At 35.9% G+C, this 21,463-nt stretch overlaps 1 protein-coding gene across 1 annotated transcript in view; it reads right to left on the bottom strand.

Annotated features, from left to right (window-relative positions):
- The window catches only part of APOB (apolipoprotein B), a 35,435-nt gene extending 14,403 nt beyond the window's left edge, over positions 1–21,032 (bottom strand). The window contains 24 exon segments of the mRNA XM_066545839.1: positions 588–733; positions 996–1,183; positions 1,313–1,488; positions 2,735–2,945; positions 3,514–3,635; positions 3,844–4,026; positions 4,550–4,761; positions 5,977–6,144; positions 6,905–7,096; positions 7,390–7,566; positions 8,105–8,342; positions 8,674–8,885; positions 10,348–10,494; positions 10,735–10,852; positions 11,023–11,250; positions 12,038–12,257; positions 13,011–13,096; positions 13,284–13,408; positions 14,376–14,531; positions 14,717–14,870; positions 15,883–16,028; positions 16,882–16,997; positions 19,585–19,623; positions 20,975–21,032. Of these exon segments, the coding sequence (XP_066401936.1) occupies positions 588–733; positions 996–1,183; positions 1,313–1,488; positions 2,735–2,945; positions 3,514–3,635; positions 3,844–4,026; positions 4,550–4,761; positions 5,977–6,144; positions 6,905–7,096; positions 7,390–7,566; positions 8,105–8,342; positions 8,674–8,885; positions 10,348–10,494; positions 10,735–10,852; positions 11,023–11,250; positions 12,038–12,257; positions 13,011–13,096; positions 13,284–13,408; positions 14,376–14,531; positions 14,717–14,870; positions 15,883–16,028; positions 16,882–16,997; positions 19,585–19,623; positions 20,975–21,032 (3,818 nt within the window).
- Positions 21,033–21,463: the final 431 nt, after the last annotated feature.

The following is a 21,463-nucleotide window of genomic DNA, read 5'->3' as shown; positions in this document are numbered from 1 at the left end:
GGTAATGGCATTCATACAAGTCCTGTGAAACTCTAGATGGTAGAAGAGATAGGACCAAACTAGTGCACGCATCCAGTCCATATGAGTACAACTTCCCTGTGAGCATGTCAGGCATGGGAGGAGGTCAGGTTGCTCTACTGGTGGAGGTTAACCACTATGTGTAGGGTAATGGGAAGAACTGTCCAACAGGACTGCACAGGAAAATGTAGAGCTATGAGGGTGATGGCCAAAGTGTCAGCAGGGATGTAGGATACAAATCTATGAGAAACATGGCTTCAGTAGTTCTGTGGCTTAAAGACTGTTGAATGCTGTATTTTTATTCAGTATGCCTTATAATACAATACAATACTTTGGGATCTATTCACATACGACATGAAGTCAAATCTGTATTAAATAAGTACATCAATTCCTCTGTATAATTTCATTTCTCTGACTGTAAAGTTCTTTGTTATCATTCCAAATTTATGCTAATGTTTACAGCAATTCAATGCTGTTTTATAAAACCAAAGCAAAATAAAGTAACACTAAAGTGTGAACAAATATCTATTTTCAGTTTCCTTTTTCACTATCCTAATTTTATTCCCTACCTTTTCAGGAAAAGTTCTTCAGGAATGGTGATAACAGGCAGGTTAAGTTTCTGAATGTTCAGTTCCTGCAGTGCACTTAGTTTGTCTTGCAGAGTCTGGGCATAAGGGACATCTTTTGATGTCTTTTGCAGCCAGGTGTTTGTTGCCTGCAATGAGGAGAAAAGTTTTGTAAAGTAAATAAAAAGTTTTAGGACTTCTCAGCAAAGGTATCTGAAAGTTATTTGAACTACCCAAATACTGGGGTCTAGGTATCTGCTAAAGTGACTCATTCTTATCAAAGCTGGAAATACACAGCTTATTCAATTTGATGAGTGATTTTACAAGAAGATCTTATTTTGGCTTTCATGGGGGAGGCAAGAATTCCTCAGGGCTATGTACTGGATATCCACTGCAGGTTGAAAACCATACCACGATAAATTGTGACACGATATGTCGCAGTGTCATATCTGTATGAGCCACTTTCCGATCCAGAAGTTCGTTGGTACGCTTCTCTAGAGTTTTTGGGTAGTCTGAAAAGTCAAGTGGGAAGGCAGAAGACAGTTTTTTCACAGCAGCACTGGCACCTGAATTCCACTCTAGCTCAACTTTCTCAGCATCTAAAATTCAAATTTTAAAAAGAAAATGGTAAAATTAGTAATATTCTTATTTTTAGAAATACTATGAACTAAAATAAAAATATGCTTAAATGTACAGGTTGTGTATGTGGATCATGTTTTTGCTCCTACCATATCTGAGAAGAACTCTTTTTGAAATTGAGTTTCCATGAATTTTTGCAGCTGAGCTGATCTGAAGATATGCTTTGTTTGGTGAATAATTGACCAATGCTTCACTTCCAAGTTCTGTTTCCAGGCGAGGAAAAGAAATGATGCCTCTTAACATTGTCTCTTCCACTCCAGCATATCTGTGAAAGAAAAAATACATGTGAATAAAAATATTTAATTGTATTTTTTCAGGAGCAATTTCAGCATTTAAATCTATAGCAAAGGCATAATAGGTGTTACAAAAAAATTAGATTGAATCAAACTTGTAAACAATGTTCTAATTCAATGAATATTTTCAGCTTATGCTAGTTACTTTGGAAAACCTGTAGTAGACTATTATAATGCTGCTGTGCAGATACACACAGATTTGAGTCTGTGTTAATTTCAAAGGAGTGAAAAGGATGGAAATATGTACCTGTCCTGGTAAAGTTGTAACTGAACCAAATTCTAAATGCCTTACTCAAACTGAATTCTCTGCTCAGGATACAGACTGTGGCCATGAATCACATAGAAACAAAACACTTGGCAAAATATATTATGCCAGTGGGCTTCATTTTCCTTTATTCACATTTATTTTATATCTCTGTAACTTTGTTGACTCAAGCAAACTTCTAATGTTATGTTAGTGCAAATGAAAGGGAATTGAGGTCTCTGACATCTGTCCAAAGCTCCCACTGATATCAGAGGCAATTCTACATGAACAGCAAAGACAAAGACTCCCTGGGGCACCATCAAGATCACAGAATTCCATGGAAGACTGAGGTTTATTAAAGAATGTGATCAGCCCATTTCACTATGTGCTTCTGAGGCAGACAATTTTAGAAACCCTGGCAGGCTGAACATTTTTGTTAGCTCCCCTGTAGATGTTCCCGGAAATATTCTCATCAAGAAGCGTGGGAATTTTTACAGGAAGCTCTCAGTTATTTTTGGTTTTGTTTTTTACTGAGTGCCATTAGATTTCTTCATGGGGAGATGTAATAACTTTTTTTAGAGCCAAGCATATCCAGTAAAAGATAATACCTCTCTGAACAAACCTTGCCTTGTTTATATCCTTGGATTATCACACCTGCAATAACAGTAGTACAATGCATTCTTGTAGTCATGTGTGTGCAAACATGGAAGAACTACCTCAAGGAACTTGTAATACAAATTATCTATATATATACATATAGTAGGAAAGATCAATCAATGTGTAACATGTATGCATTTGATACATTAAAAATAAAATAGTTTAAAATTTTTCTATAATGGAGTTTCAATGGCAAGTTTATCTGTGTTGGTATTTAAGAAATTTCTCCAAAACAAGATAAAATTTTGCCCAATTTTTACACCCAGTGAAACCTTTTCAAAGGGAGCTGTTAAATTCTAAATGTTTTCCTGAGTTACCTTATCTGGCCAGTAAGAGTAACTTCTGTAATCTTCTTGTTGTTGACATCTAAGACAAAGGTGTATGCTTTCTTCCCAGAAATGGATTCATCAGTAATTCTGAAGTTTGTACCAAAGTCAACACCAACATCTGGAATCTGGACATCACTGGTCAAAATTTTTTTGCCTCTGTTGTACCTGAAGGTCAATGTGGCCTCATGCTGGTTTATACCTAGAAAATATAATGTACTTTGTTTATTCACAACTATGGAACCTGTTTGGACTTTTCTTAAAAGGAGAACAAAAAGAATCAGCTGACAATTATATCCCACTAAAGATCTAACACAACTTTTAATGAGTCTGATTTGCAACTGGGCCATCTTTTTTCTTCTCATCTTCTAAACACATGATGGACTGACCCACTGACCCATCAATACTTTTATTATTTAAATGACCCTACAGATGTTTTGTAAGCTTTCATTCCATATTTCATAAGAAACATATTTTTCTCATGCTTATATAGACCCCCTCAATATCTCCTCTTCCTTGCTTCCATTCACCAACATCATGCTTTTATTAAAATCATTCAAAATACAAAATCAGCCTCTCATCATGAAAATCTTGCACTGAAATTGCATGAAAGGAAATCTAGTTAAATTGTGGGCCTGCTTGGATGTGAAAATAGTATTCTATCTTACACTGTTAAGAATACTATTAAGATTTATTAATAAAAATGTCTTTTCTATAAAATGACAGTTCAAAACCTAGAAAAACCACACAGGGTTTATTTTGACACTTACCTTCTGCCTGGACAGCAAACTTTAAGGTGTCTATCTGGTCATTTCCCTCTCTCTGCAGCTCATAGTTTGCACTTGCAGAGTATTCCTTTACTTCGCCTGTGGACACTAATTCAACCTCAAATCTACAGAAGAAGTAAACAAATGTAACTTTTTTGTCCATGACCACAAACAGAAGAAATCATACAGTTCTCAACAGCTCTCTTTCTGAGCTGCTGCTGCCAGTAAGTTTTGAAAGATTTTTTAAAGCAAAGCTTGATGTGAGAGACTATTGGAGACTAAGCGGGAAGGTAGTTAGCACAAAATAAACATGTCTAAGTTGACATGGCTTACCTGGATTCTCCAGTCAAGGGAAAATAAGGAACTGCCTCTGTGTCAGTGGAATTAGGGTACAATACTTTGGTGCAGAAATTTAGACCAGGAATGAAAGGCTTACAAGAAGTTGAGGTTTCTTGGTTCTCTATCAGAGTTGGAATCTCTTCAGTTTTGGCTGGAGACACCAAATGCAGTGTATTGCTGGAACAGAAAAGTCAGTAATTTATTCCCAGGACAGGTGCTCAGATGTCCTATTAACACAGTTACTTCTGAATAAAATTCCCTTATTGATGTAGGAGCTAACTGAACTAACATCTGGATTTACATGATGTAGGTATTATTATTGATAATTATAATTTAGTGTATTGAGCCATTTGCTCTCTCTAAAATTAATGTAAGTAGTCCATTTAAATTCAATTTTAAAATATGTATTGCTATTGTAATAATTTTATGTGAAAGAAAACAAAATAATGGAAATAGTAAGAGTCTTGTATAAAATTTTAAAAATAGTGACAAATAATCTGTAAGCCATGACTCTAAGTCACCACTTATCTGGCATATTTGCTTGTCTTACAAAAGAAGTTATTGGAGTTTTACAATGTCTGGGATTTTTCTGAACTGAAAACTTCTCCATGCCTGCCCTAGATTTTCAATTCCACCACAATAAAAACCAAGAACAGAAGGAAGAACATAGCCTTGAAAGATCTCATTCAGTTCTCATTACCTGATACTGAGGAGTTTTACTGGACTCTTCGGAGCAGGAATGCTGAATTTCAATTGTCCAGCTTTTACACTAACATGTGCCTCTATTCCAGATTCATGGAAAATATTAGAATTCATCTCCACACCACTTCCAGCAAATTCAGGCATATTTATTCCCAGGTGTGTCACAAACTCAACTGCTACTGAAGGTTTAGCAATGAGATCTGCTTGCATCTATTTAATAATAAAAAAAAGGCGTATTTATTGGCCCAATACACTTCTTGCTAGTTATACAAAAAAAACCCCATACCACTCCTGTTAGTAACAGAGGAAAGTTTTACAGAATTGATTTTGCTATTCAAAAAAATCTGATTCCCAAATCACATAATCAAATGGAATATATAAGTGGTAACTGTGGTATAAAAAACCAGCAAGATGATAACATCAAGAATCCCTACCTATTTTAATGTAAAAATACTCATGCTTCAGAAAGATTTTATACATGGAGCTACTTGCATGTATTTATAAATCTGAAGACATGAGCCAGTTCTCCATTGTAAGAAAAAATAGCTCAAGACAATGAGCAAACAAACAAAATGATAAAAAAGAAATGGATCCAAGATTTGAATTTCTCCAAACACACACTGGCTTATTCTCAAGCTTTTGCTTTGGCATTAAGAAAGAAAGGACAGAATGCAGAATTCTGGAAAAGATTCCAAAGCTAGCTGAAGGGCAACAAGTACTAAATTTGAGAATTTATTTCTTATTTTGATTTAGATCTTGTATATGGTAGAAAATGAAAAGTTTAGATTAACTGACACTAATAAGAAATTATAGAAAATATTGACTAGATTAGAGCAAGGTAGTTATTGGAACTGTAAAAAGGAATAGAAAAATTTATTTTCTTTTAATTTTAAGTGGATAATTAATTTTGTGTCATATGCTTTTTCCTTGCTACAATTTTAAGATGTTTCCTCTCAGGTGAAAAAATATTTTACTTGAGTCAATTTTCAATATTTCTTTTAACTGCTAATCAAATTTTTTCTCTTTCAATTGGCCCCAACAAAATGTTTTGTTTACTTTTAGGCTTGAACAGCAAATTCACATAGTGTAGCTTTTCTACTGTTGTATTTTGAGTGCAGGGGGAGAGAAAGAAACAGATCAAAAAGTGTTATTTTTGAAAGAGTGATTGAAATACTTTTAATCCATACATTTTATTATGTCTCATTTGTAATTTATTATATGCATTACTCTTAATCTAATTTAAATGTCAGCCACAAATTAACCAAAGACCTCTAATGAGTTAGGGTTTTTTAATATTGAGAACATTTTGCAATCTTTAAAATGCTTCTAGTGTTACAGTTTAATCCATAAATTAAAATGTAGATTATAGAAAAATATAGACAGCTATTGGAGAGAGAAAAAATATAGACAGCTATTGGAACTTACGCTTTTTTGATGAAGCTTTGCAGCTACTCTTGCCCCAGGTGTTGCTATTCCAGACAGGGCAAACTTCAGTTGCAAACCTGCTCCAGTTGGAAGCTCAAACTCATTGTCCATGAATATGTAGTGGACAAATAGATCCCTGTCAACACCTTTTGAGATGGCTTGTGCAATCTGGGAATCAAACAAGGAAATGAACAGTAACAAATCCGCACTTTGGAATATGCACATTTTGTACTTTTCAAACTGATCAGGGAATGATTGCAACTCTATAATCCAAAAGTTAATTTCATATGGAGTAAGAATCTAATTTCCACAGATTCACTGCTTCAAAAAATATACTAAAAACTGTCAGAAAAAGCTGAACTTTAAATGAATAGCAGATTTTTTACCAGCCTTGACACACACAGGTTGTCTACCTTAACATACACATACAAAGGCAAATTGGTTTAGATACCATGTAATATTCTGGTTTCCCCAAAGACAATGGCAAAGCATTATTTTACTTCAATAAAAGAAGTATATTACCAAATATTCCCAAAATGTACTACATCTTTTCTTTTTAACTTGACAAGGATGACATTTTTAATATTAACACATATTTACATAATTTAAAATTTAGTCATGTAACTTAGTAGCCAGTACCAAAGTTTTGGGAATTGTTCCAGTAGATATCTCAATAATACAATATGATCTGAACTTTCCCTTTTTTCTTCCCCTCACCAACCCTCCAGGAGGACACCACTTGGTTACTGGGGAGTCTTCATAGATTTCTCAGTCCTTCAACATCAGCCTGGGTATTTTATTTTAAATAATTATATTTTCATGCTGGTATCAAATATTTTTGCATAATAGTTAAATACAATCTAAATCATAAAAAAAATCTGTTTTAAAAAAAAAGTTGATAATGCACATTGGTGCATCAGAAACATACCATTTCAGGAACAGTCTGAAGAGTTTTAACACTCTTTAAAATCAAGCTTCCCAGCAGTTTAAAATCATTGAGTTTCATGTACCCAAGTTCTTCTCCCAGGATCCTTAGATATGCTCTTCCTTCTGGAGCTTCTTTGCTGCCCAATTCTTTTATCAGTTTTTCAAGGTTAAGTATTATTCCTTTCACAATATCCTGAAAATTCAGTCAGAAAGCAATAAAACAGACTTATATGAAGTATGTAAGATCATATATCTAGAACAAGTACTTCATGAATGTCAGCTATTCTGCACATGCACTTATAGATTTCTCCCCACACAAAGATCCCTCCAAATACAATTAAGAAAACATGTTGTTAAATAACCTTAAGGATTTCTGTTTATCTCACAATAGAGTAGAAGGAACATATAGAGTAAAGCACTAAGTGCTGTAATTACTGTGTAAAAATAGGAATGCTGTGATGCACAGAGAATGTTTTCAAGCTATACCTGATCCTGCTTGCCATCCTGTGAGTAACCAAAATAGTCAAAAAGTGCCTTGGAAACCTTCTCTGGCACTTTGCCATCAACCCAGTACAAGGCCTTGGTTGCAGTGTCTGGGAAAAATCCATTCTCTCCAAACAATGCTTCCAGTGTTGGTTCAAATCCCTTTCCATCCAAGCCAAGCTGAAATGAACAGAAAGGACAATGCATAACTGAGACAGTTGCCTCCTTTTCTTTGGAACTTTACAACAAAGAGACTTTCTGGGGAGCAAAAAATGCATTTAAAGTGTATCCTAGAAGCCCATGACTCTTAACAGAAGATATGCAACACTATGTCTTATAATTCATTTTATCTCTATGGTGAGGTTCAACAAAAAATATATGCATAGGTTGTATCTCACTTAAAATCTGCTATGAGTACTTCAGTGTGTCAGTGATGATTCATTAGCACAAAGTCAATGTGTTATGGATGGGTTCATTTTGCCCTGAGCCCTTTAATAACTTCAACAGGGTCGTCCATCCAGTCAGTGGCAAGTGACATCACATAATGAATGACTTGCTCTAAAGCCCAATGAGACCAAATCAAAGTCCCCTTGAAGTCACAGTGATTTCTCCCAAGGCTTGTAAAAAAATACATTATTCACAGAAAGTTGTTATAAGAAAACAGAAATGAGAAAGAAAGCAGCTGAATACTAGCAAATGTTTTTGATAATTGTTGTACCTCAAAGACATCACTTGGTTTGAATCCATAGGCTTGCAGGGTGGTTTTCAGCATGGTCTCTTTAGGAATATAGCTGTTTGGATCAAATATCACGTTTCCTTCTACTTTGGCAGAGATGGGGTCAATTCCAGGTACAGAAACTCTTTTTGAAATCTGATAATTTTGTGAGAATTTTCTGAAATCTTTGGCTGTTGGGAGCTGATTTCCTTTCAGAGCCTCTTCAACTTGGCTTTTTAGACTAGGGAGGAGGATAGCAATTAAAATATGATTAGTATATATTCCATACACTCATTTAGTCTTAAGGGTTTTTTTATGCCTTTGCATACATTCATACAGCTGTGCTGATTTCTAATGGATAGGTCTCTGCACATATTTAACAGTAAACATAAGACTTAAGGAAAAGACTATAATCTGGCACTGTCCTGACAAAGCCAGTTTACTCAGCTGATGTGCTTGTTCAAATAAACAGAAAAACCAGTCAAAAACTCCACTGCTAGATAACTACTACTGCAGCTATGGCAAAACTTTTTTCTTCCAATGAGACCAATATAGACATAAATTTCACTTACTCTTCGATGCCCAGTTCTTCAGAGTCCAGGATGTTGGCAATGTGTGAGGCAACAAAGCTTTTCACCTGCTCACTCTTCTCCTTTGTGAGGACTCTCAAAATCTTTGCAAGATCACTTGGAGAGGGATTTTTCATCACTAGGAGATAGGATGCTAGACGTTTGTCTGTGGGTGCATCCAGTTCTTGGAATGCCTTGAGAAGGGCTGAACGGTCCTACACAAATAGAGAAAGGTTTGCATTGATGAACTGGCTCATGGATGATATTGCTAAACCCTTTTGGGAATATATGGGGTGAAATAATAACAAAATATTCTTGATTGGAAGGGACCTGTAAGGATCACCGAGTCCAAGTATTTAGTGACTGCATACCTATTTTTGTACCTTCTTTCTACAGCCCATCACAACAGTTTCCTTGAAGTTATTTTGTTAAACTTTCTTTTGCTAGAAAACATCGTAGAAATTATGGCTTTATTGAAAGTGATTTTCATGGAATCAGAGGATCACAAAATCATTTGTATTGGAAGGCACCTTTAAAAACATCTAGTTCCAGTTCCTCTGCCATGAGCAGGGACACCTTTCACCGGACCAGGCTGCTCAAAGCCCTCTCTAACCTGGCCTTGGACACTTCCAGAGATGGAGCATCCACAGCTTCTCTGAGCCAGAGCCTCACCACCCCCACAGTAAAGAATTTATTTCTAATGTCTAATCTAAAACTACTCTCTTTTAATTTGAACCCATTCCCCCTTGTCCTGTCACTAAATGATCTTGTAAATAGTCTCTCTTATTCTTTATTTTCTTATATTTTTAATACACTTTTCCCCTCTTTTTTCCCCTTATCTTTTTTTGTTTGCTTTTTTTTATCTTTTATTTTTTATCTTGTACATACAGGTTACACTTTTACTTAAGAATTCTGATTTTTGATCATTGGGAATCATGTGTGCAGACAAATTATCAAAATTTGGAAAAAAGATCATTCAATTTAGGAAAAGAAGATGCTCAAAATCTACTGCTGCAGGAAAAATAAAAAACATAATTTAAAATTAAGTAATAATTAAAAAATTTAAATGTATTAAACTGAATCTGAGGATATGAGTTTCAGGTGCTCCCAGTCTCCCAGACTTTTTAAGCCTTATCTGGAAATGAGAGCATATCTTTTAGAGAAGAAATTTTTCAATATTGAAACTATCTCACCATACTGAGCAGAAATGCTCTGTATAATGATACCTGTTTTGTAAGGGATGCTGTAATGTCACTGCATTGTAAACACACATCTACCCAGTACTGTTACCAATGACAACAAAATGCAAGTATAAAATAGGGACATGACTTTTTTCTTAGTTTAATACATTTAAGTCTGGGGTAATTACTTAGTTAACACCACTTTTAAATAAGCAGAAGACACTTAAGACACTAAAAGGAACAGATTTGATCTTCCCATTTAAACTGAGACTAACTAGACAAAGAAACTGCATCTCAAAAGAGCAGCACCCACAACATCAGGAGGTTTCCCAGCTATGTGTATGGAAACTTACTAAAGGGGTTCTGAAAAGCTGGAGCCAGCTAAAAGGGAGATAGCAGAATTGAAAAAATGGGAATAGCTTTGCATATTCAATAACTCCTGTGAACAGTCAAGGTGAACTGAGAACAGATTATCCTGGTTCTTGCACCAATTTACCTCTTCAGTAATTGTCATTTTCCTGAATGCCTGGATGGCTGCTTTCTGAACTGAAAGTGATGCAGCTTCATTTCTGATACATGTCTTCAGAGAAGATTTCACACTGGGTTTAGCTTTCTCCATTACTGCACCCATGTTTCCAATAGCCTGGCAGTGATGAAAATACAGAAAGATGATAAAAACTTCCTCTCCACCAAGAGAAGTAATGTGATAATAAATATCATATCATATCATATCATATCATATCATATCATATCATATCAATCATAAATATAATAGAATATCATATAATATCACATAATATCATATCATATCATATCATATCATACAATATAATATTAGTATTATAATAATAGCCTGCATAAGGAAAGAAGGAAATAAAAATACCCGAAGTGTGAGGTATGTGAGTTCATCTTCCCCAGAACAATCAGTGCCAAGCAGTGATACCATGAAGTCTGCAACATCTGCTATTTCTTCTGTCACAATCTTCTTCTCATTGTAGAACCTAAAGAAATAGATAAACACATCAGAAACAGAAGAGGAAGTTGGGAAATGTCTATATTTTATTCCTAAAGAGCAAATCCATGAAAATAAAAATATCCTCCAAAAGTGAATACTCTTTGGGTTTACTCAAAGCAGTGTAATTTTGTACAATTGCATGCTATCCTTACTTACTTAGTAACAGAATGACTCAAGCCATAGAATGAAGCTCTACTTGGCTGATACTGGGCCATGTTAAGAATTTCCCGTATTCTTTGTGGAGTTGGAGAAGGCAACAGTCCCAGGGTGTATGTGACCAGGTCTGCCACAAGTGGATTCACATTTCCAGTTCTCAGGATTTGAAGGATTGCACTGTAGCACTCTGGAGTCCCACACTGGGCCAGGGCCTGGACAGTGATAGAGCTGAAAGGAGAAGAGATCACTTTTATTAATTAATTCCCTGTTTGCAGTTGTTGCTGCATGTTGACTGTTTGAAACAAACATATGGCAGATTTATTAAGGTGTTTTAATACAAAAGATGTAAGCTTATGTGTGTCAGGAAGCAAATTATGTCAATTCTTACCAAAAAAGAAGTTTCTTAGTTTTAAAAGTTATACTAATAATCCAATTAAATTAGAACAAGTAAGTATTAATGATATGATCATTACATGGACATATCTTTTTTTTTTCCTTCACAACAGACTTTTCCACAACTTTAAGTATTATCAACTAATATATTGACCCAGACTGAGGCTCTAGTTCCTTTACAGATGGAGGGCATAAAGGATATGTAAACTGGCTCAAGTCCAGCTCGGACAAAAGAGTAAGGGTGTGGAGTGGAGGGCAGGGTCAGACCAAACAGTAGCACTCTTCCAAAAGTGTCGCACTCAAAACTATGTGATCTTTGCTATAAATTACACTTGGGGGTTTGGAATTACAGCCATTCTCTTTGAGCAAAGCTGCATGAAAGATATTTGGCTATAAAAACACATCCAAAGGACTGTGTCAGGCACACACAGTTGGCTTGAGGCTCCCTTCCTTATTTCCCTCTCTCTGTATAGTTCTTATAACACTTATCTTTCTGAAAGACACTCATTACATCCAATACATCTCTAATTTAAAACCATTTACAGCAAATCATCAACCATAGCATGGTTTTGCCGTGGCATGGATGTATAGTGTTTTTGCACTGTGAACTGCTGAAACACACCTTGAGGTTTCCATCATCTTTGGTACAAGAGAGCCAAGAGTGCTGTTATGCAAACTCCTCAGCCCAGAAACAAATCTGTAAAAGAGTCTTGCTCTCTGCTGGTTCTCCTGGGAGGCTGCAAGTTTCTGCATTTCCTGCAGGATTTTCAGAACAGCATCACCCTGCCTGGACAGTTTGGCATCTGTACTTTCCAGTGCAAGTCCCTTCTCTTCCAGTGCATCTAGAAATTGAAAAAAAAAAATGCATTCTTTATGTCTTTGTCAGGGAGCTATGTTAATTTTTATCTTTTGTCATACGTTCAGTGTCATACATTCATAAATACAAAGTCTGTACCTTATTTAATAACTGTTGAAGTTTTACAGCTGAACAGTTTACAAAAATAATGGTGTGGAATTTAATATAATTGTCCCAAAAGTTGAATATTTGTGTACATTCTTTTGTATTTTAATGAAGATTATTCCTTAACACCTCTCATATTAGCATAATTTTCTTTTTAAAATTTTAATAAATATATGTTATAAGAAGTATTTTATGAGTGGGATTAACAGCTGCAGGTCAGAAAAGTATGTTTCAGAACAAAATATGTAGTAATAATGGATTGTTTACATTTGGCACTGAAGCGAAAAGATGCTTAAGAAATCATGGGTAGCTGAAAAGGGTTCATTAAACTCATTTCCAATAAGATTAAAATTACTTTTCAAGCAAATGATATATTTTTAATTTTTAAAGAATAATTTAAAAATTAAAATGAAAACAAAAGATTATTTAAAATTGGGGGTGTTTTTAAACTTCTTGGGTTTTCTCATTTTATACTCAAACTTTTCCCTACTAAGTTGGTAAAATTTAATTTAAAAGTATGAGTTTATTTGGTCCCCTCATCTTTAATTAATTCACTATAAAAAAAAATCACAAAAATATTTCCCTGTATTTTTATTTGTCTCTGTATTTATAATATTGAGAACTGCAGCTATACCTCCATCAAAATTTTTGTTAGTGATCTTTGGGGTATCTTCAAGCTTCAGAGTCTGGTTGACCTCTGTCATGACACCATAGCGATTTCTAGGAAAGAATGACAAATTTAGTGCTTTAGTTAAGTCCACGTGCTTTTACAAGGTCTTGACAGGCCTCCTGCCTTCTTAAAAACAAAATGTCCATTTAGGGATGAAGTCAGGGCAGAATGTGATACATCACCATTTAAAATGGATGTTTATAAATATAGGCCAATGATAAATAGTGAGCAACCTACTTGGATGAGGAAGGCAGAAACAGGTGTTTTTCACTGCAGACAACATCTCTTATGTGCCTTTTCTTTGCATCAATATTGTAATGACAGAACTGAGTGCTCTTCAGAAGGGCAGATAACGGGGTGTTCTGTAAAATAAATAGTTTGACAGTCAGCTTACTGAGTAGAATGGGAAGCAATCATAGTTTTAAAGGTTGACACAGTTTTACTGTAAGATTAACAGTTAAATATTGGAAATTGCGGTGCATAACTGGAATCATTCTTACACAAAGACAAAATTGTGCCAGTAACAATCTTTGGACTTAAGTCTCTTCTCAGGCAAAAGTCCCACTGAAATGTTCCCTCAGGCCTTATTGAGGTGCTGGGTTAGTAGTTACTTCATGACTGATCCCCTGCTGCCTACAATAAAGGCTCCTTCATAAAACCAATTTGTAATTTTTCGAATAGTTCAGTCCCCTTGTAACAACTGCGATGTTCAGTCTCATGACACAAACTTCAAAGATTTCTACAAAAAGCTGTAGAAGTGGCAGAAGTTATAAAATGTGTTTTCCACATTATATGAAACCTTTTTTTTTTTTTTTTTAGTTAAAACACCCAAAAGCACAGATGTCTTCATATCAGAAAAAAATCTGACCATATTCATGCAAGCAACTGCATCTGATCATCGTGGATTAAGAGGCAGACTGAACATTTTGTCAAACCACTTACTTCAGGGCAGCTAGAGCCCTAACCTCCTGGACCTTACACATACTTTAAGAGTTTTAGAGGTCTACATGTTTTAAATAAAATTGGAATTTTGAAAATTTTGACCCAATTTGGCTATGCTCTGATAGATTATTGAATAATCAATAGGACTAACTCCATATATGAAAAGCTCTCCTTTAAAATAGAGAACATCAAAGAAGGTAATTACACTCTTGCTCTGCATCTGTTTTTTTCTATTGACAACCATACAGCAGTCTGATCTAATGGAAGGGTGCAATAAAACTACGTTTTCAAAAATAAATATAAAAGTAGTCATGGTAGTGGTTATTTATCAATTTAAGTGCTGGTGTGAAAAATGTTACATTATATAATTTTTAATGGCATACTTACTAGTCCTTTTACAATGGCAATGGGGCTGACATGATCTCTGATGGGACTGAAGCTGTCACAGCCTTTCAGGTACCTCGTAATTGAAATATCTTCTGCAACATTCCCTTTTCTGGATTTGAATTCAACTTCACTGTCACACTTTCCGTACACAGTATCCTGGAAAGAAGAAAGATGTCAATGCCTTTGCTCGTGCTGTCAGACATTTTCTGATCTACCTGAAAGGCACCCTTTCTGATCTGAATGTCCAGGCCTTTTGAAAATGATGCTCAGGAATAACTCTGTCTAGGTGAGCTTTTTTCCATTGGTTAACACAATAAAGTGAATGCTTTCAAAAGACCTACCATTGGAATTGTTTTTATGTTTTCCACCGTTTCTGTTGGCACAAGGAGAGCTGAGATGATACCTCTCTTGAGATTCAGTACATTCAGAGGCTCATCCTTCTCTGGATACAGCTTGACTTTTGTTCCATCCTGAATGCTGAATTTTAGCTCATTCCTGCCCCCCAGAAAAACAACATTAGTATGAAATCATATTAAAGCCACACAGTGAAGAACATGTTATCAATAACCTACTGGGCTAGAGATAAAGCATCATGTTTATCTTGGTCTATCATTATTTACTATTCACTGCTGTTACTAACAGAAAGTACTACTATTAAAGCAACAAAACTCTAACCAAGGACATTTTGATTTCGCCAGATTACGTCATGTAAGGGCAAGCAAATACCAAGAGCAATGGCTGAAAGTTGGAGTTGCATAAATGCAGAGAAGAGATAAATTTTTAGAATGGGATAATCATTAACTACTGCAATAAACTACAAAATGATGGGAAGGATTCACTACTAGTCTGAGTCTTTAAAGAAAACTTTAACTGTTTTCTGTAGAACATATTTTTACACTGTCTCTAGTTGGTTTGAGATCTATAGCTAGTGAGACAAGATGACTACTGAGGCACTGAAAGAAGCATGAAGGTGCATGACTAAAATATGCACTGACAAGCACTAGAGACTAGCTGAGTGGAGGGAGTAGAAGAAATTACTTACAAAAGCAAATAGGTAGGGAAAAGATTAGCTACACAGATTGGGACTGGAAATCTGGACTTCAGTCTCAAATGCCTTTCTATTGCACAGTCTGTTAGCAAAGGAAAATTATCTTAAACCAGCTGAGTGCAGCCTTTTGAGAATGTGCTTACAAGAAGTAATAATAATTACACATGCAATAATCTTTTGAGGCACTACCCAAGAACTTCCTGATGTAGATGACAGAAATGAAGAAACTATTCCAGGTGAAAGCGTTGTATGTAAAATTCCCTTCCCTACTTGCAATTGAGAACTATGTAAACTCTTAAGTGTATCAGGCATAGTTTTGCTGTGGAACCAGCTTACAAATCTACCATGTGATCATGAAATGTGTTCCATGCCTAGTATAACATAATCAGGGTTGACTGTTACACTGCAGCCTGTTCCATGTTAAGGTCCCAAGTCTTGATGATAATTGACATTGCTTACTTTGACATGGCACTTGCAAAGTCCTCAGAGTTCTTGGACTTTTTCAGAATAGCCCTTCCCTCAGTGTCAACACCAAATGTCTCCCTCAGGGAGCAATGCATCGTCCTCAGGATGAAGCGGCATAGCTGGGGTACCTCCAGCTCAACCTGAAAACACAAATATTATATGTTATTCTTTTTAGCATTATCACATTTCCAGGACCACTCTGCTACTGCTTTGGAAATTCCTTGGGATTTGTAAAGTGTCAGGATCACCCTGCTACCAGCTGTTGGGAAAGACTCCAAAGTGCTCTAAATGGCTTAAGGTAATTCCATGGAGAAGATAAGAGGGCAAGTATTTGCTTGGCTACTAGCACGGATCATACTAAACGAGCAACTTATTTTCTGAGAATTTTGAGTATTACAACTGTATGAAAACTTGAGTCATTACACTGATCAATGTGTTTAGACTTTATCAGAACAGCATGTGCTAAATAAAAATATTTTTCACAGTTACTCCATTTCAGGAAAAAAACCCCTCAAAACCAACATTATGTTGAGAAAGTTTTGGGCAAGATAAGGTGACGTTGGGTAGTTAAATGGCCTATGGGAGCCTTTACTCCTACAGGCCTGATATTGTCTTGAGTTACCATCAGCAGGCTTTCATGGGATCTTCATGGCATCAATGAGTTATTTTAATTCAACTTCTAGAATGTTTGATGGACATTGGTAGACCAAGCCTGGGAGCTAAGGAAAAATGAAGTACCAGGTCTTTCCCCTTTCTCATGTAAAAGTACAGCCAGGGATTGAAATGCATGGGCACAGAGGTGTGAAGGACTTCTGCCATCCTCAGTGCCTCTGTATAGAACAGGGGGGGGCTTAGTCTTCATGATTCTCAATATGTGCCCTCCAAAAACATGATCTTGTTTGTAAAATCATTGAAGGATGCTCCCCAGCAGCCAGCTCCCATGCTGTTAAGGACACAGTCCCCAACTGTGTGTATTTACTCCTCTTTGCCTACCTTGCAAGTGATCTTTGAACCACTTCGAGAATCTGCTGTTCCTGTGATCCCACTTGATGTCTCTGCTTCATATGAGTAAACATATTTTCTGAGGGGTTTAAATCTGGTTGCATCCTCTGCAATTGGGAAAATGAGAGTGGTTTTATGACCTAAGTAGGATATGCATATGAACTCGTTACAGTGCATGCTTAGCGTTGTGTAACTGCAATAAATGCCAGAAAAAGGAAGCCTGAAGAGCCATGCTCCCACTATTTCCTTATACAGAATATCTTTCAGACAGAGAAGTGATGCCTTCATGTCAGTTGGATACTTTATGAAGTATAGGACAAAACTTCAGGGAGCAGCATAAGTTTTGGGGTCCACTGTTCGGATGGGATCTGACACTGTGACCCCACCTGTCCTTCAAATCATGCCCAAAAAGCAAATGAGAAAAACAGGAGAAAACTTGAAGTGTGAAACTGTTTTAAAACTACCCTATAGTTTCTAAATTGAGCCAATCAAATTGTAATTTTCAAATTGGTAATAAAAAGATTCCTTTCAGCTCAGATTTTTCCATCATAATGCAAATACTTTGCTTTACCAGTCACATGACAGACTGAAAGCAAAACCCATAGAAATAGACAACACACCAAAACTACCATTCTTCAATATAATTTCACCTGAATTTATGGACAATCTTTCTGCTTCAGACTCTCTGACATATGATTTACTCTAATTCACTTATTAGATCAGAAAATTTTACTAGGGTAGATTATTTTTAATGGACATAAGCTTTACTTAATTGGAGAACATCCAGAACAAGGGAAAAGCACTAAATTATGACCAGAACTATTGCAGGAGGGAGTATTTCCAGAGACGATTCTCTTTCTATCAAAAACCTAATAGGCTTCCTAAAAAGAATGAATTTCACCTGTATTTAACCTCTCCCTGTTGCCCTCAAACCCAACCCTCTGTAATTTCAAACCCTGCAAGCACGAATGAAAGTCCTAATAGAAATAAAAAAAAAAAAAACTCTCTATGTCAAATACAGAAATATAAGATATTACTTTGGTGTCTGAAATGAGTAACATAACCCAAACAATATCCTCGATCACAAATCACTCCCACTAAACTGCAGGCATTGTTTCAAACTAAAGATGATGATCAGGCACTTGAAGTGTCTGTGTTGGAGCAGTCTAGATCAATCTGAAGCAAAAATTACTGTTCCCTTGGTTTAGACTGAGCAACTCACTGGAACTGATTCTGTTGTGATCCTGAATGAAAGGTAATTTCCTAAATCGCTCCTCTGTCGTTATTTGTGACTGCCTGACTATATGCAGTCCTGATTTACCTTTATAGAAAAAGCAAATAGGCAATGCTGGTGTAAACCCAATCACCCACCATCAAGTCTGTATGACTCTGCCTGCCTCTCCCAGCAGGAATGTAGCTTAATCTTCTTTTATCAAATCTTTGTCACATCAGAAGCCAATGGTAATGTTAACATTGCCCTTTATGTCACACAATTTCATACACAGGGAGCAAATTAGTACTATAAATCTCATTTCCTCACTGCATTATCACTTTTATAAGCTTTACATACTTTAGCTGTGATTATTTTCATGTAATTGCTAAACAGAATTATTGCAATAATAACTAACTGTCATACAGTAATCAGCATCTTAAAAACATTTGAGAACTAAATTAAATTATCTATTTAACCCTATAATTAGCTGCTATTAAAAGATTCATCACTAATCCTGTCACTTTTGGCTATCCTAGTCTATAACTGCATTCAGAAAAATTTGCAATGCCAGTATCTATATTGCTAGAGTGAAAATTATTGGTTCATATCCTGATTTTAAACAGAAACCAATGAAAAAGGAATAGAGAAATTATAAGCTTAGACATACACATAACAAATAACTAATTGTATCAAAAAATAAACAAGAAATTGGCAATGAAGCCCAGCAGTCTTTGAGGTGGTTCAGCCATCTGAAGTAAACCAAATCGCCTGGAGGTGGTGCTAAAGCACGCAACAAAGGGGAAAAAAAAAGCCCTGAAGACTAAGAACAAACTAACTCATTCAGTACTTTGACCCTGTGGTGGAACATTATGTATCTAACAGAGCAGTCAGCACCAGTCAGAGTTCATGACAAAGATAGTGCATGAAGTCAGCATTTCCTGACTCTTGGCTTGTTTAAAGAAATTGCTGTCCTTGCTGACAGAGTTGATGATTTATTCTACAGGTATTTAGTTAGAAATCTAAGTGCAATTATGTGGGCTTAGCAGCAGCTGTGAAGGGTAAATAAAATGTGAGATTTGGTCCACACAGAGGTGTAGTGTACTTAACCTCACTGTTAAAGCTTCACATTTGGTAACCAGGGATTTCTAGATTAAGGAATTTGCATCCGACAATTAAGAAATAAATAAAAAAACCCCAACCAAACAACAAACCCACAAACCCATCAAAAATAGGTTCTTTAAGAAAGTTCAGAAACTTAAACTCAGCTTGTCCAATCTTAGGAAAGTTTTAAAATTATTTGAACCAAGCCTAATGGATAATTGAATACTTAAAATGAATGGCAAGAAGGACTTAAGAATATTACCATCTCTTTCATTTAAGTTATTTCAGAAGAAAAGATTAGGAAAACTCAGGCTTTGAAAGATGTTTTCAGTTAAAACAGTGAAATAAGATAACAAAAGGAAATACAAAAAATCACTCACTTGAACATCCTGGATTTGCACTTTCAGGTGATTCTTCTTCTGTAAAAAACCCAAACAAACAGTATTAAAAAGCTGGAAAATGAAAAAGCTGTTTCCAAAAAAGTTTGTAAATCAAGACAGATGAAATGTACCATATAACACATTTTACTTTTAAATTTTGGTCTATTTGACCACACAAAAATACTGCAAAATGGATGAATGGCTGTACTCTGGTTTTTGTATGTTTAAAATAGGACAACTTTGAAGGTTAATACAAAAATTCTCTGCCAAGAAATCTTTTCTGGATATTGAGAGTTTATTCCTTGAAGGAAAAGAATGCTGGTTGGAAGCTTATTCAAGTTAAGAATTATTTGTTCCAATCAGTCTTAGATATGTTCCATATGACTCTATTAAAAAAATAAAATAAAATAAAATTAAATTAAACATAATCTACTAAATTTTTTGCATTTATTGGATGCTATGTCATTCTTTGGGATATCACGCATGAAGGCCAGCACTTTTCACAATGTTCTCTGCACACTTTCCACGTTTTCATTCTGGAAATTCTAAGTAGACCACTCTATAGAAATAGACTGTAACATTAGTCACAGTAACAATAGCATCAGAAATACTACTATTGCTATTTAAATAAAATTAATGATATCATTAACAGCAATTAGAAACAAGGCTTATTGTATAGCAATACATTTGTGTAACATCAGTCAGGAACAGAACATTAGATAAACAATAAAGATGTCCATATGATGAATTAGATCTTTGTATAAAACCAGACCTGCATAATTACCTCTAGACTCACTTTTCTCCTTAAGCTCCTTGAAGCCCTAGGCAACACTACAGAGCTGTATTCTAAAAAGCCACTTCTTGGGAAGCAAGGATAGCTCCCAATCCATTGCATCATATTCATCTCAGTTATCTTTTATGATCTTAGGAAAAAACCCCTCTACTGGCCTACTTCTTTCTCTGATGACTGTGTCCCTTCAATACAAAATTGCATTTAAAATGCCTGCCAAATACAATTTGCTTTACTGCTCTCTCTCTTCACATTTGCTGCAAAATAGGTTAGCAACAGGTGGGCCAAGTCTGCATGGTATCTCCAAGCTATAGTAGCTCCATGAGAGTTTAAAAAGACAATGCTACAGAAAAACAGTCAATGCCTCACAAGTTGCAAAATACATTAAATCAAAAGCCATCAGGCAACATGAATGACTTTCCTACAATGGGATCCTCCTATGACTGCCCATTCCCATGAAGGGAAGAAATTATACCTGCCACACTGAACCTTTCTAATTCTAAAAGCCTTGGTCCTTTTGAATTTTTTTTTCAATATTGTTGTTTTATTGGGCTCATAAATAAAGCAGTAGAGAGCACTGACATAAAAGAGAATACTTACGTGTGAGAACACCACTGCTGAGCAGCAGGGAGAGCAGCAAGAGCTGCACAGGGCCCATGGTGAGCCCTGGTCCCTCTTGCTGCTCTTTCTTTATCTCTTTTTTCTTCCCTCTTCAAGTCTTCCCTGCTGCCTCAGGGAGAGTGATCCTTCTGACTTGGACCTTCATTTATATAGTCTGTAGCAAGCAGCTGAGTCAAACAGTTTAGAAAGCTCAGAGCAAATTGCCAAAGGTCCAAAGGTGAGAGTCCCAGATCCTCACTGCGCTCCACACCATGCCCTGCTTTGGTTGCTGATAGTCACAGAAACATTTAGGTTGGAAAAAACCTCTAAGATATTGAGCTAACCTCCAGTAAACTCGGGATTCTCCAGTTAGCCAGGAGTGTTCATAAATGATTGACAATGGCTCAGTGAGCACTCCTGCTAGCTCCCCATCCTTCCTCCTCTGAGAATCAAAAACCCTCATTTTGTGAACTCTGATTTCATGATGAA

Source organism: Molothrus aeneus, chromosome 3, assembly GCF_037042795.1.
Source record: "Molothrus aeneus isolate 106 chromosome 3, BPBGC_Maene_1.0, whole genome shotgun sequence".
NCBI classification, from domain to species: domain Eukaryota; kingdom Metazoa; phylum Chordata; class Aves; order Passeriformes; family Icteridae; genus Molothrus; species Molothrus aeneus.
This window is presented reverse-complemented; position numbering and strand designations above follow the sequence as displayed.